Source organism: Sturnira hondurensis, unplaced genomic scaffold, assembly GCF_014824575.4.
Source record: "Sturnira hondurensis isolate 20B ecotype Veracruz unplaced genomic scaffold, ASM1482457v3 Scaffold0020601, whole genome shotgun sequence".
NCBI lineage: Eukaryota > Metazoa > Chordata > Mammalia > Chiroptera > Phyllostomidae > Sturnira > Sturnira hondurensis.
Genome location: NW_028093232.1, coordinates 4466589 through 4483519, shown reverse-complemented (window position 1 = coordinate 4483519; position 16931 = coordinate 4466589). Strand labels below are relative to the sequence as shown.

Genomic DNA, 16931 nt, shown 5'->3' with positions numbered 1-16931 from the left:
ATCCAAATCGGAAAGGAGGAAACAAAACTGGCATTGTTTGCAGATGACATGATAGTGTACATGGAAAACCCTATAGCCTCTACCAAAAAACTGCTGGAACTAATAAATGAATTTGGCATAACAGCGGGATACAAAGTTAATATCCAGAAATCAAAGGCATTTTTGTATACCAACAATGAAGCAGCAGAAGCAGAAATCAGGAAAAAAATCCCATTCGATATAGCAAAAAGAAAAATAAAATATCTGGGAATAAACCTAACCAAGGAGGTAAAAGACCTGTATGCAGAAAACTACACAACACTGAAGAAAGAAATCAAGGAAGACACAAATAAATGGAAACATATACCGTGTTCATGGATTGGAAGAATTAACATCATCAAAATGTCCATACTACCCAAAGCAATTTACAGATTCAATGCAATACCTATTAAAGTACCAATGGCGTATTTCACAGACATAGAACAAACACTTCAAAAATTTATATGGAACCAGAAAAGACCCCGAATAGCTGCTGCAATTTTGAGAAAGAAGAACAAAGTAGGAGGGATCACAATACCTGATATCAAACTGTATTACAAGGCCACTGTAATCAAAACAGCCTGGTACTGGCACAAAAACAGGCACATAGACCAATGGAATAGAACAGAGAGCCCAGAAATAAACCCAACTCTCTACAGTCAATTAATATTCGACAAAGGGGGCAATAACATAAAATGGAGTAAAGACAGCCTTTTCAACAAATGGTGTTGGGAGAACTGGACAGCTACATGCAAAAAAATGAAACTTGAGCACCAACTTACACCATACACCAAAATAAATTCAAGGTGGATAAAAGACTTAAATATAAGCCGTGAAACCATTAAAACCCTAGAGGAGAGCCTTGGCAAGAAAATCTCAGATATTCCACGCAGCAATATTTTTACTGATACGTCCCCTAGAGCAAGGAACATAAAGGAAAGAATAAACAAATGGGATCTCATCAAAATTAAAAGCTTCTGCATGGCTAAGGAAAACAGTATCAAGATACAAAGAGAAGCAACAGCTTGGGAAAACATATTTGCCAATGATACCTCAGATAAGGGTTTAATCTCCAAAATATACAAAGAACTCATTCGGCTCCACTCAAAGAAGACAAGCAACCCAATCAAAAAATGGGCAGAGGACTTGAACAGACATTTCTCCAAGGAGGACATACAGAGAATCCAGAGACACATGAAAAGATGCTCGATATCACTAGCTATCAGAGAGATGCAAATTAAAACCGCAATGAGATACCACTTAACACCAGTCAGATTGGCTATCATAAACAAAGAAACAAACAACAAGTGCTGGAGAGGTTGTGGGGAAAAGGGGACTCTAGTTCACTGTTGGTGGGATTGCAGACTGGTACAACCACTATGGAAAACAGTATGGAATTTTCTAAGAAAACTAAAAATGAACGTACCTTTTGACCCAGCAATTCCACTCTTGGGAGTATATCCTAAGAACCCTGAAACACCAATCCAAAAGAACCTATGCACCCCGATGTTCATAGCAGCACAATTTACGATAGCCAAGAGTTGGAAGCAGCCTAGATGCCCATCGGTAAATGACTGGATCAAAAAACTATGGTACATTTACACAATGGAATTCTATGCTGCAGAAAGGAAGAAGGAACTACTACCCTTTGCAACATCATGGATGGAACTGGAAAGCATTATGCTGAGCGAAATAAGCCAGGCGGTGAAAGACAAATATCATATGATCTCACCATTAACAGGAATCTAAACAAACCAAACAAGCAAGCAAAATACAACCAATGACACTCAAATATGGAACAGGCTGTCAGGGCCCAGAGGGGAGAGGGGAGAGAATCATAGGGGAAAAGGGAATGGACTCACATGAACAAGTATAAAAGACACATGGACAATAACTAAGGGTTGGGGGTGGAAAGGGGGAGGGAGGCGGGGAGCATGGGGTGGGGGGCGGGCAGGGTTGGGAATATAAGACAGAAACCTGTACTTGAACAAGAATTAAATAAAAATTATATTAAAAAAAGAATGAGAGAATAGCTAAATTATTTATGAAATTGCTAAATATGTTACATTTTTCAGTCATAAACTTTCATCATTTTTACAGATACAAATTAGAGATAATTACTCATAAGAAAGTCTTAAGTGTGAATATTAGAAAACAAAATGTATATTATACAGTATAGATCAAGTAATGTTAAAATATATGTGTAACTACATAGATAAGAAGACTGCAGGAAAAGCATCAACATTGTTATTGTTTTCTGGGATGTTAGGTAATCTTGTACATCTTTTTTACTACTGTGTATTTTCAAGAATCTTCATAATGGCATCCTTTTAAAGTTTTGTTTGTTTTCTCTCCCTACTTTTCCTATCATCCCTCCAATGCAAACTAGATACACCATTTGCTGGAGGGAACTGTGGCTCTTTGTGATCTCTACATCTTGGACCCACACATTTACTTTGGCATAGACTATATAAAATCCTAAAGTAGCAAAGTGCAAAAGGCCCTTGGGTTTGGGAATATTAGTGTGAAGACTGGCTTTTGAAACCCAACATTGCTAAATGTTACACAGAGCAGTGAGAGCAAGGAGGATGCAGTCTGGCTCCCACTCTCACAGCCATTGCAGTACACTGAGCTCCACTGACACAGTGCTGGGGCAAGCATGAGCTGAGAAGCACTGGGAGACTCTCTGTGCTGCTTACAAAAAATAATTAAACATGGGCAAAGGAGATCCTAAGAAGCTGAATGTCATCGTATGCTTTCTTTGTGCAAACTTGCTGGAAGGAGCACAAGAATAAGCACCTAGCTGCTTCAGTGAACTTCTTGGAGTTTTCTAAGAAGTGGTCAAAGAGGTAGAAGACCATGTCTGCTAAAGAGAAAGGAAAATTTGAAGACTTGGCAAAGGCAGACAAGGTCCATTATAAAAGAGAAATGAAAACTTATATTCCTCCTAAAGGAGAAGCAAAAACGAAGTTCAAGGATCCCAATGCACCCAAAGCCTCCTTCAGCCTTTTTCTTGTTTTGTTCTGAGTATCACCCAAAATCAAAGTAGAGCATCCTGGTTTATACATTGATGTTGCAAAGAAGCTAGGAGAGATGTAGAATCACACTGTTGCAGGTGACAAGCAGCCTTATGAAAAGAAGGCTCTAAGCTGAAGGAGAAATACAAAAAGGATATTGGTGCATACTGAGCTAAATGAAAGCCTGATGCTACAAAAAAGGGAGTCATCATGGCTGAAAAAAGCAGGAAAAAGAAGGAAGAGGAGGAAGATGAAGATGAGGATGAGGAAGATGAAAAGATGATGAATAAGTTGGTTCTAGTGCAGTTTTTCTTATCTATAAAGCATTTAACTCCCTGTATACAACTCACTCCTTTCAAAGAAAAAAAAATGAAATGTAAGGCTGTGTAAGGTTTGTTTTTAAACTGTGAAATGCCTTTTTTTTTGTATAGTTAACACACCACTGAATGTATCTTTAGATACTCCTCTCCTAGTGGTATTTTCAATAGTCACTAACCTTGCCTGGTACAGTAATGGGGTTGTAAATTGGTACAGAAGTTTAAAGCTGGTTCTTGTTCGTGCACAGCACAAATTAGTTATATATAGAGATGGTAGTTTTTTCATCTTCGGTTGTCTCTGGTGCAGCTGATACAAAATAATTGTTGTTCTGTTAACTGAATACAATTTTGTAATTACAAAAAATAAAAAAGTTGCAGCTGTTTTGTTGACATTCTGAATGCTTCTAAGTAAATATATTTTTTTATAAGAAAGAAAGAAAGAAACCCAACATTGCTGATGGTCACAGCTACTTAGATCACTGCAATCAGCCCTAATTCCAAAACTTGTGCTCCATTTTTTTTGCCTTAAGTATGCTCAGCGCATTTCAGCTTTTTATTTAGAAATAAATTATAGCTTTTCTGCTTATAAAATATCTCTAGGTGCTTTGAAAAGGCCTTTTACACTGAACTTACAAATTTATAACTGACTCACAGAGACCGTCTTTCTACAGTTAGAGACAAGACCTAAAATGCTTGTTTGAAATGTTTCTATCTTCTTTAGGTAAATCTGTATTGCTATGAACTTCCCTCTCAGGACTGCCTTCACTGTGTCCCATAAGTTTTGGGTTGTTGTGAGTTCATTTTCATTTGTTTTCAGAAACTTATTAATTTCTTTCCTAATTTCATTCTTGACCCATTCATTGTTTAATAGCATACCATTCAGTCTCCATGATTTTGGGTGTTTTGGGTTTTTTCCTGTGGGATTGGTTTCTAATTTCAGTCCCTTGTGGTCAGAGAAAATGCTTGGTATGATATCAATTTTCTTGAATTTGTTGAGGCTCATTTTGTGTCCTATCATGTGGTCTATCTTTGAAAATGTTCCATGTGCATTTGAAAAGAATGTGTATTTAGCTTCTTTGGGATTAAGGGCTCTAATATATATCAGTTAATTCCATTTCATCTGTGGCGTTGTTCAGTGCCACAACAACTTTGTTGATACTTTGTTTGGAAGATCTGTCCATTTTTGACAGTGGGGTGTTAAAATCCCCTACTATAATTGTGTTGCTGTCAATATCTTTCTTGCAGTCCTCTAAGATTTTCCTTATGTATTTGGGTGCTCCTATGTTGGGTGCATATATATTTACGATGTTAATGTGTTCTTGGTGGATTCTTCCCTTGAGTACTATGAAGTGACCTTCTGGGTCTCTCTTTATGGCCCCTTTTTTGAAGTCTATTTTGTATGATATGAGAATTGCTACCCCAGCTTTTTTTTTTCCTTGTCCATTTGCTTGGAAAATTTGTTTCCAGCCTTTCACTTTTATTCTGTGATGGTCTTTTGTCCTGAGGTGGGTCTCTTGTAGGCAGCATATGTGTGGGCCATGCTTTCTTATCCATTCAGCTACTCTATGTCTTTTGATTGGAGCATTTACTCCATTTATGTTTAAGGTTATTATTGATAGGTACTTATTCATTGCCATTTTTGTACCACAGTTCCTCTCTGTCTCTCTCTCTTTTTCTTCCTTTCCTTAAAGCAGTCTTTTTTAGTATTTCTTGTAGAGCTGGTTTTGTGGAGGCATATTCCTTTAGACTTCTTTTGTCTTGGAAGCTCTTTATTTGGCCTTCTATCTTGATTGAGAGCTTTGCTGGGTAAAGTAGCCTTGGTTGTAGGCCTCTGGTGCTCATTACTTGGAATATTTCTTGCCATTCTCTTCTTGCTTGGAGCGTTTCCATTGAGAAGTCAGTAACTAACCTTATTGGGGCTCCCTTGTATGTTACTTCCTTTTTCTCCCTTCCTGCCTTTAAGATTCTCTCTTTGTTTTGGAATTTTTCTATTTTAATGATGATGTGTCTTGAAGTGGGCCTCTTTGGGTTCCTCTTAAATGAGACTCTGTGATTCCTGGATTCGTGTAACTTTTTCTCTCATCAAATTAGAAAAATTTTCCATCATTACTCTTTCAAGTAGGTTTTCTATCTCTTGTTCTTCTTCTTCTCCTTCTGGTATTCCTATTATTCGGATATTATTATGTTTCATATTATCTTGCATTTCTCTTAGTCCCTCTTCATTCTTTTTGAGCCTCTTTTCCCTTTCTTGCTCTTTCTGGGAGATTCTTTCTACTGTGTCCTCCAACTCGCTGATCCGATCTTCTACCTCATCGATCCTGCTTTTCATTTCCTTCTACTGTGTTCTTCAGTTCCGAAATTGTATTTTTCATTTCCTCTTGGCCTTTGCTGATAGTTTCTGTTTCCTTTTTCATGTTGATGTAGTTTGTGGAGAGTTCATTGTAGCTCCCCTCTAGTTTCTGGTAGCTCCCCTGTAGTTTCTGGTAGCTCCCCTGTAGTTTCTGGTAGCTCATTGTGAGCTCTTTGAATTTCCTGATAACCAGTGCTTTGAGTTCAATATCTGATAGTTGACTTGCCTCTATTTCATTCAACATTCTTTCTGAGGCTTCCTCCTTTCCTTTCATTTAGGCATTGTTTCTTTGTCTTCTCATTGTTTGTGAGACTCTTCTTGTTAGCCTCAGCTTCTTAAACTGATCTGTTCTGACTCCCTGGATTTATGGTGTGAACTTCTGTGGTGGAATGCCTGTGAAATCTAGTAGTGCAGTCTCCTTCTCTTATTCTGGCATTCTCTGCTTCCATGTACTCCTTTTTGTGTGTGTGATCAGTTGGAGGGGGAGGCAAAATGGTTTATGAGAGCAAGAGTGTATTTTATGATATTTATAGTCACAGCCAGTAGAGTAGAGCTAGAAGATCTTTAGGCTATACATGGTGTTAACCGTAATCTTTAACCCAACTTGCCATTTTTAAGAGAGGATGGACACAAGATAAGTATCTTCTTGGAGAGGGAAGGCTAGTGAGTTGGGTCTAGAAAGCAGTGAGGTTGGGTCAGTCAGATTCTGGGGTGCAGCAAGAATAAAGGATAGGAAATAGGTGTAGTGTATGAGCAAATAGAGTTAATTATTCCAGTAATAGAATTCAAGAAACTGTGAAGTGGTGTAAAGTGGACCAAGATCCAGGAGATGTGTTGTGAAATATTTACAGTTATATAGAACAGCTATTATTTACAATAATGTTAGAGCAACAATCATATGACAGACTCTATGTGATCTGTCTGAATAGTCAGTATAGAGCTTTGGGTAGTGTGCTAAAGGAAAACAAGTGGTGTGTAGTATGGAAAATTAGCAATACACTGTGGAGGAGAGAACAGGGGAAACCTGTCAAATGTTACAATATAACCAGCCAAGGCAAAGAAGTCTATGCAGAAAGAGGAGGAATACAAAGATAATATTAAAATATAAAAGAAGTGAGAATAATGAAAAAAATAATAGTTATACAAATATGCAGCAACTTGTAGCTTCTCTGCTATAGCAAAGTGAAATTTGTCTCTCTGACTCTAGTGTTGGGAAGCCTCGTCTTTGGGTCCGGCTGTGGTCTTTTCGCAGTTTCAAGTTGTTTGTGTCATTTGTGGATAAAAGAAAAAAAATTAAGGAGAAGGAAGGAAAAAGTGATGAGTTTGGAAAGAAAGGAAGAAGAAACAAAACAGAAAAGAAGAACAAAGCAGGAAAAAGTATTGAAAGATAAAACAATGATGAAAGTAAAAAAAATAAAAGATTGCTTAAAACAAAACACACACACAAAAAAAACCCATCTCTTGTTGGTTTCAAACTGGCCAAACTGGTTTTTTTGGCTGCAGGAGGCTGAGGGGCGATTAGTGTGGTCTTTCTAAGAGTGCTCTACCAAGAGCCAAGCTGGCGCCTCTCCCCAGCGCCCTAGGAAGGCGATCTAGGAGTTCCTCACAGCGCTCTTTTCCCAGGGGTTACCACCATGGGATGGGTTGTGGGAGCGTGCACAGGCACGCTCGCCCCTGACCAGGCTGCCCGGTTCCCCCGGTTTGAGGGCAGACGTGTCCCAGTTCTGTGGGGGAATTCCAGGCCCTCCGCCCAACCTCAGGTTCGCTGGGTGGGGAGCAGACCCAGCGGCCGCGACTATCAGAGTCAGAGCCCCACATAGAGCCTCTCAGTTCTCTGGGGCTGGAGACCACAGAGTCCGCAGTTGATGTCAGCCCTTTGTCCTCAGCATCCTCTCTGCTAACTCTAGCAAACAAGTCTCTCCCGGTGCCCAACCTTGCTTGGCCGGAGAGGGAGGGAGCTCCCAGGGCTCCCGAAGAGTCTGAGGGAGATGCACTGGGAGCCGGTCCAAGCTCTGGGTGCCGGCCCAGGCGCGCTGGGTGCCCACCGAGGCATGCCATGCGCTACTCGCCAGGCACTGGTTCCCAGACTGTGCACCGGCCAAAGTCCCTGCTGCTCCTGTCTTTGCTGTGGTCCCTGAGACTCCACTGTACAGCTGCTATCTCCCTACCGTCTGGATCCTCCATGACTATCATGATTTGTGGTCCCTTATTTTCATATATGCTGGAGAATTGCCGGCTGCCTGCACTGCTCCTCCGCTGTTTGGCCAAGATCCTCTCCCATGTGTACAAGGTGATGGAATCCACTCTGTCCTACTCCGTTGCCATCTTGCCTCTCTCTAAGTAAATGATTTTTTAACTGATTTGCTATAGATCTGAAACTAGTAAGATTAATATTGAATGTAAACTATAATTTAAAATAAAAAAATTAGAAAATATTGTGATTAGTTTACACTGTGACTGTTGATTACTAGAATTGGTGGAAAGAGTACTTGATAAAGTATAAAAATGTTTAATCACTATATTGTATACCTGAAGCTAATATAACTAATATAAGACTGTATACCCACTATACTTAAATAAAAAATAAATGTAAGATTCTGGAGTTTTGGCCAACATGGAGGCGTAGAAACCCTTTGCTTCTTCACACAACCAAAAGGAGGATAGCAACCAATCTAAAACCAATAAACAACTAGAAGTGCCAGAAAATCAAACTGCATGGAACTCTAACAACCATGGAATTAAAGAAATAGTCAAACAGAACAACCAGACTGGTAAGGCAAGCAGACAGAGAGATACTGCTTCAAGTGGGGGAGCTGTGTGGGCAGGGCTGACTGACTTAAGGAGAAGCTGAGACTCAGAGTTGAATGTGGAATATGGCGATTGCTGCGGTGGGAGAAACTCCCAGTCTTACATGAGAGTCCATTGGAAAGTGCACTAGAGAGGAGCAGGCAAGATGCACTGTTACTTTTCTGGCCCCTCCCCACCAGGCAGCACCACAGCAGCAAGGGGGGTTGCCAGGCTGAGTGAATACCTAAGGCCCCATCTGCTTACAACCTGTCAGCTGAGCCAAGACAAAGAAATATGGCCCAAATGAAAGAACACAGTAAAACCTCAGAAAGAGAGCTAAAAGATGAGGAGACAGCCAACCTATCTGATGGAGAATTTAAAGCCCTGGTAATCAAAATGCTCACAAAACTGATTGCGTTTGGTTGAAAAATGAAAGAACAGGTGAAAGATACCCAAAATGAAATAAAGCAGAATATTCAGGGAACCAACAGGGACAGGAAGGAAACCAGGATTCAAATCAGTGATTTGGAACAAAAGGAAGAAATAAACATCCAACCAGAACAAAATGAAGAAACAAAAATTCAAAAAAATGAAGAGAGATTTTGAACCTCTTTGACAACTTGAAACATTCCAATACCTGAATGATAGGGGTGCCAGAAGGAGAAAAACAACAGCAAGAAATTGAAAACTTGTTTGAACAAATAGTGAAGGAAAACTTCCTCAATCTGCCAAAGGAAATAGACACCAGGAAGTCCAGAAAGTCTCAAAGAAGTTGTATTCAAAAGAGGATACATCAAAGTACATCATCATTAAGTTACCCAAGATTAAAGACAAAGAGAGAATCTTAAAAGCAGCAAGAGGAAAGGAAAGAGTTACCTACAAAGAAGTGCCCATAAGGCTATTATGATTTCTCACAAAAAATAAAAACCTTCTCTGGAAAGAAGTATTTGAAGTGATAAAAGGCAAGGACCTACATCCAAGACTACTCTATCCAGCAAAGCTTTCATTTAGAATGGAAGGACAGATAAAATGCTTCCCAGATAAGGTCAAGTTAAAGTAGTTCATCATCACCAAACCATTATTATATGAAACATTAAAGGTACTTATCTAAGAAAAAGAAGATAAAAAAATGTGAACAGTAGAATGACAACAAAGTCACAACTCTCAACAAATGCACCTAAAAAAAAAAGAAAGAAACAATGAGAACAAAAGCTAAGCAAACAACTAGAACAGGAACAGAATCAGAGAAGTGGATATCAGAGAAGTGGAAAGTTTTCATTGGAAGGGGGAAGGGAGGAGTAGGGGGGAAAAGGTACAGGGAAGAAGAAGCATAATTGGTAGGCATTAAATAGATGGGGAGAGGTAAGAAATGGTATAGGAAATATAGAACTCAAAAAATTAATATGTACAACCCATGGACATAAACTAAGGGGAATGGAATGCTAGAGGGTTGAGGGGTGCAGGGTGGAGAGGGAGTAAAGGAGGGAAATTGGGAAAACTGTAATAGCATAATGAATAAAGTATATTTAAAATAAATCAATTTAAAAAATCACAATTGATTGCTTACTCACTAATCTAAAAATTGGACAATACACCCTAGGTTGCAGTTATTAGTACAAATAAGCAGAGTTCTTTAAATAGTCAGATGTAATAGAGAACACTGTACAGTTGTGTAAGACAGAACACTGTACACTAGGTATGTTAATGTGCAAATTAGTTTTACAATTTCAAACCATATTTTTCTGGAAAAAATACATAAATATAGTCTACCAGAAACAGATTTGGGATCATAATATACTAAGTGGATTTTAGAAGGGAGAATTGTAAAATGCAAATTGACATTAAACCTCAAGGATGGGCAGGAGTTATTTCGTCTTTAATTAGAGGTTACATGGTAACGGAGGTTACCTTTATTCATAATTGGATGGAGAATCAGGACACCTGGAGATGGTATCCACATAAAAGTGTAGGCATCTATAGAAACAAGGCTTTGTTCTCTCTCGAATATACCAGAGAACCTAAATCATTCATTTACCTGACTCACTTTTATCTACCAAGTAATGTACTAGGAGCTTGGAATATGAAATCAATTGTACTTTAGTACTCTCACCTGTAAAATGGGGATAACAGTGCTTTTCTTATAGGGTTTCTTAATACTGTGAAATAAAATAAGTTAAACAATAAAATATTTTTTACAAACTTATCAAAATTGGTGAATTTTTGTGCAGCCATTTACAAATTGCAGATGGAAGAAAATATGTAACACTTTTGGCATATTATGTGTTATTATTTCAAGAAAAGTAAAAACACAACTGAAAGACAAAAAAAAATTTGTTTAGTGTTTGGGATGTTGAACAGTGGTTTGTGAGGTTCTGTGCTACAGATTTGTCACTAAGCAATGCTCCATTGGGTAGACTAATTGAAGTTGATAGTGATCAAGTTGAGACATCAGTTGAGAACAGTCAACCTTATACCACACCAACATATTCAAAATAAGTAAATCAAGTGTTAAAAATCATTTGCACCAGATTGGTTATGTTCATTGCTTTGGTGTTTGGGTTCCACATAAGCAAAAAATACCTTCTTGATCATATTTCCAAATGTGATTTTCTACTTAAATGTAAGGAAAATATTCCATTTTTAAAACAACAGGCAATGAAAAGTGGATACTGTTCATTACTTCACAGTAATGTAGAATGGAAGAGATAATTAGGCCAGTGAAACAAACCACCACTAACCACACCAAATGCAAGTCTTTATCCAAAAAAGTCGATGTTGTGTCTATGGTGGGATTGGAAAGGAGTCCTCTATTACGAACTCCTTCTGGAAAACTAAACAATTAATTTCAACAAGTACTGCTCCCAATTAAACCGACAAAAAGCATCTGGAATTAGTCAACAGAAAATGCACAATCTTTTATCAGGATAATGGAAGACCACATGCTTCTTCGATGACCAGGCAAAAACTGTTATAGGTTGGCTGGGAAGTTCTGATTCATCTACCATATTCATTAGATATTGTGCCTTTGGATTTCCATTTATTTCAGTCTCTGCAAAATTATTTTAATGGAAAAAATTTCAATTCACTGGAAGACTGCAAAAGGCTCCTGGAAAAGCACTTTACTCAAAAAGATAAAAAAGTTTTGGGAAGATGGAATTGTGAAGTTGCCTGAGAGATGGCAGAAAGTGGTAAAACAAAACAGTAAATACATTGTTCATTAAAGTTATTGGTAAAAATAAAAAAATGTTTCTTTTATTTTTATTTTAAAACTGAATGAACTTTTTGGCCAACCTAGATAGAGGCAAGTAAATCAAGGATCTTTGTGGTGTGTAAGAAATGATAATAGACAAAGTGTTGCAGGAAACCAGAGAGACTGGTAGAGGACCTTATGTGAGAGACTTGGGAACCTCATTTTTAAAAATTATTTTATTGTTCAAGAACAGTTGTATGCTCATGAGAATATTTAATGAAGAATTTTAAGCTGAAAGAATACCATGCCAGATCTCTGTGATGAAAAGACCTCTTCAGCAATAGTGTTGTGGGTAAATACCAGGGGGCTGGGCTTGAAGCCAGAAATGAACTAAGGCCCTTGCTATGGAGATGTAAAGACCTGGCTAGAGGCAGAGTTGCATTTCATTGTAATGGAATAACACCTGCAGATAGAAATCCACCTTAGATTGTAGATTAGATCATTGACTTTGAGTACCTACTGGCATACCTCTTGATGGCAGCACTAGACCTTGATTAAACTATTACCAAATAGTATGTTTCTGACATGGTTACAGCTTTGGTTTGGTTAGATAATAGAAATTTTAGGGAAGTAGAAAAAATGAAAGTGAACTTGTGAAATAATATTAAATGTGGATGTTACGACATTGTGAATGTATGCATGCTTTATAATTTATAAAATATTTTCCCATAAGCCATTTTATGTTTTCTGGTGTCAGATATACTTGTTTCAAATGGAATATTCTTCAAAAATGTGTGATTTAAGTTAGAATAATTTGAAGGAAAAGCCATATATGTGTGTGTTGTATCCATGCATTTTAAAACATAAAACAAAAAATGTAAGGGTGGAACTGAGTTACAAGATTCAAGAGAATCTTTTATATGAGGTAACTACATATGAGGTAGAAAAACATGATTAGAAGAAATGCATGAAACACATATCTTCATTTTTTTTCTAGAAATGTTGATTTTCAGCATTTTATCACAAATGATTTTTTAAGAAAACACACCTTTGCAAAATATCCCAGAAGATTTCTTTTATCTGCTGGTTCCTTAGTGTGTAAATGAAGGGATTTAGTAAAGGGGCAACTGAGGTACAGAGCAAAGCTACACCTTTGGATACAGTCACTCTTTCTTTTGCAGAGAGCTTAATATACATAAAGATACAGCTACCATAAGTCAAGGAGACAACAATCATGTGAGAGGTACAGGTGGAAAAGCTTTTGTTCTTTGCTGTGTGGAAGGGGAATTCAGAATTGTCTTTATGCCAGTGTAGGAGAGAATCACTAACACCAATGTGATCACAAGTGTCAACACAGCTAAGATAAAAGACATTAATTCTAGGACATGTGTATCTGTGCAAGAGATCTGCAGTATAGGAGAAGTTTCACACATAAAGTGATCAATTACTCTGGAAGCGCAGAAATCCAGCTTAAGTCCCATGACCAGTGGGGGAAAAATGACTAAGAATTCAGTTACCCAAGAGCTTAATACAAGCTGAGAGCACACTTTGCTGTTCATAATGATGGAGTAATGCAGGGGTTTGCAGATGGCAACATAGCGGTCATAGGACATGGCAGCTAGAAGGTAAAATTCTGTAACTCCCAGTAAAAGAATAAAAAATAATTGAGCTGCACAATTATATGAAATGGTTTTGTCTTTAGTCACAATTGCTACCAGGAATTTGGGAATACATACTGTTGTGAATATGATTTCTAAAAATGAAAAATTATGGAGAAAGAAATACATGGGCATCTGGAGGTGAGGGTCCAGCAGGGTGACAAGGATAATGATTACATTCCCCGTCAGGCTTAATGTATAATTAAGAAATAAAAACAGAAAAATCACAATTTGCAATTGCAGGTCATCTGTCAACCCTAGAAGAATGAACTCTATTTCCATTGACTGGTTCTTCATTTCTCTTTTGTAAGCCTCATTAAATATACATGGGAAAAGAAGAAAAATATTGAAAGATATATATTATATGTAGATATAGTATAAATTAACTTATTGTATTAAATATATGTAAATTATAACATGTATATAAATTAACATAAATATCTATAAATTAACCTAAATCTATAAACAATAAATATATATTAACTAACTAAATACATGTATATTTAGCTAAATATAGCTATTTAACCTAAAGCAGAAAAAGTTATACATTTTAAAATATATCCATTTGCAAATGGTTTCACCAGTCTGAAATTGCCAATGACACATAATCACATACTACAGTCAGTTCTAAATTATTTCTCTAAGTTCTCTTTTATTATAATATTCCTCACAATTTTTTCTCTGGAACTTAAAATTTTTTGGTTAATATTTGTTTTTGTTCATCCTCCCTGAATGGATTTAGTATTTCATGTATACTTTTAATAGAAGCATATGAGTTATTTTAATAAATTTCCTATCCTTTTTATTTGGTCTGTGAAAAGGCACTAATTTCAGTGATGGTCAATGCCTAAGGAATTACTGATTTCCAGTAAGTAGATAAAGATTCAAATTATAACACTTTTGCAATTTTCTCTGTACTGAACCCTGACTGGTGTGGCTCAGGGGATTGAGTGCCAGACTATGAACCAAAGAGTTGCCAGTTAGATTCCCAGTCAGGGTACATGCCTGGGTTGTGGGTGAGGTCCCCAGTAGCAGTGTATGAGAGGCAACCCCATGTTGATATTTCTCTCCCTCTCTTTGTCTCTCTTTTCCCCCCTCTCTAAAAATAAATAAATAAAATCTTTTAAAATTTTTTCCTTGAACTGAGAGAATACCATTATCATTTTTTTTCACTGGCTTTGATATATTGAAATGGACAGTAGTTTTCCAGTATACATGGCAAATAAAAAAAAGAAACATGATAAAGACAAATGAGTAACATTTTAATAAAAATATTCGTTTTAATCATTATTCTTTTAAAATATATTCTTATATGTGTCTACATAATTTGCAGCACTATTTTAAAATTTTCTTATTTTTTATAAAACTATTGATTACCCCCAAATTATGTCACTCCCTATCCTTTCTGTATAAGAATTCTATTTACTTGCAGGTTGTACTGTCCCTGGTATGTTAAACATGTTGGTCTGTGTCATTCATATGCATCACTTGTGGACTTTCAAAATAAATGAATTAATAAAGTACTCTTATCTTCTGCATTTGTCATATTAATATTGCTATCCTGCCTATTTATTACTTTTTTTCTGATTTGCAAAAAAATAACAATGCAGTAATGCAACCCATCCCAAGGAAGAAGGCTGGAGCCCTAAGGAGAGTTCTCTTTTCTTTGTTAGGAGCAGGACACCCTGGAATGTGTTCACCCCCCGACAGGGGCTGATTAGAACACAAAGAAGCCCTGGCTGGGTGGCTAAGTTGATTAGACCATCATCCCATAAACCAAAAGGTTGTGGGTTAAACTCCCTGTCAAGGCACATGCCTAGGTTGCAAGTTTGATTCCTCCCTGGGGCCTCTATGGGAGGCAAATGATCAATGTTTCTCTATGACATTAATTTTTCTCTCTCTTTCTTCCACTTTCCTGGAAATCAGTGATCATATCCTTGGGTGAGGAATAGCCAAACACACATATACACACACAACAGCAAAAAGAAGAACTCTAAGATTTTTCATACTAAATGTAGTTTTCCAAAGCACACATTAGTAAATAGTTTTAATGTTTTTTAATTACTATTACTATTTTTATACTATTACAGTTCCCTTTTCTCTCCCTTTCCCACCTCCATCCAGGCCCATCTTTCCACTCCTTCAGTCAATCCTGATATCATTGTCAGTGTCAGTGGGTCACACAGAAATGTTCTTTGGTTAATCCCTTCATGGTCTTTCATCCAGTTCCCCACCTCTCCCCTCCAGCAGCTGACAGTCTGTTTCATGTATCTATTTTGTATCTTTTTCTATTTTGTTTGTCAGTTTATTCTGTTCATTAGATTACACACATAAGTGAGATCGTGTAGTTTTAATGTTTTTAGTCTCATGAGGTCTTTAGCTACTAAGTGATCATAACCTTTTCTTGTAAAAAATATATATTTCTGTCCTCTCTGTGACTTCCATCTTTGCTCTAACTCTGATTTGAAAAGGTGTACAATATGAATTAGTCACACAGTTTCTATTACCATATGAGTCTGACAGACTTTTCTGGAAGTATGTCATCTCAAATTCTAGAGGAGAGTTGCTTAGTATTTTTTCCACATCACTTTACCCAGGGCAGCACTTCATTCATAAAGAAATTCAAAGAAAATGAAATTTAGATGCAGCTGCATATGAATAAATAGACTATAACACTTGTTAATTCACAAACATAAAATGACTCTACTATTAAATATTATAAAACATAAAAAATTTAGATGTCAAATTTAATTCCCTGAATTGGACCTATTGTGCATTTGACTTAATTTCTCATTTTGAAGTTAAAATTATAGTAGACTTACCTCATTGGATCTGTTGTATTTATTGTTTCCCTATGATGGCATGGAGGAGATATATGTATATTAACATAATTAATTAAGATTTTACTCTTTTAGCAGAAAACCTGAACAGGCCAATAACAGTAGATGAAATTGAAGAAGTAATCAAAAAACTCCCATCACACAAAAGCCCTGGACCAGATGGTTTCACAGGAGAATTCTACAAACCTTTTAAGGAAGAACTAACCCTGATTCTTCACAGACTATTTCAAAACATCCAAAAGGAGGAAAAACTCCCCAACTCTTTTTATGAAGCCAGCATCATCCTAATTCCAAAACCAGATAGAGACACAACAAAGAAAGAAAACTTCAGGCCAATATCACTGATGAACATAGACACTAAAATCCTCAATAAAATATTGGCAAATTGCATCCAACAATACATCAAAAAGATCACAAAACTATGGTACATTTACACAATGGAATTCTATGCCGCAGAAAGGAAGAAGGAACTACTACCCTTTGCAACATCATGGATGGAACTGGAAAGCATTATGATGAGCGAAATAAGCCAGGCGGTGAAAGACAAATATCATATGATCTCACCGTTAACAGGATTCTAAACAAACCAAACAAGCAAGCAAAATACGACCAATGACACTCAAATATGGAATCAAATATGGAACAGGCTGACAGGGTCCAGAGGGGAGAGGGGAGAGAATCATAGGGGAAAAGGGAATGGACTCACATGAACAAGTATAAAGGACACATGGACAATAACTAGGGGTGGGGGGTG

The 16931-nt window shown here is 37.1% G+C and overlaps 1 protein-coding gene and 1 pseudogene across 1 annotated transcript; one reads left to right on the top strand and one right to left on the bottom strand.

Moving 5' to 3' along the window:
- Positions 1 to 2732: 2732 nt before the first annotated feature.
- Positions 2733 to 3266, top strand: LOC118975972 (high mobility group protein B1-like; annotated as a pseudogene).
- A 9433-nt stretch (positions 3267 to 12699) lies between these two features.
- On the bottom strand, positions 12700 to 13634 carry LOC118975911 (olfactory receptor 6C6-like). The gene is given in 2 exon segments (XM_037030143.1): positions 12700 to 12944; positions 12947 to 13634. Coding segments are annotated over 2 exon segments (933 nt in total).
- Between the last annotated feature and the right edge of the window lie 3297 nt (positions 13635 to 16931).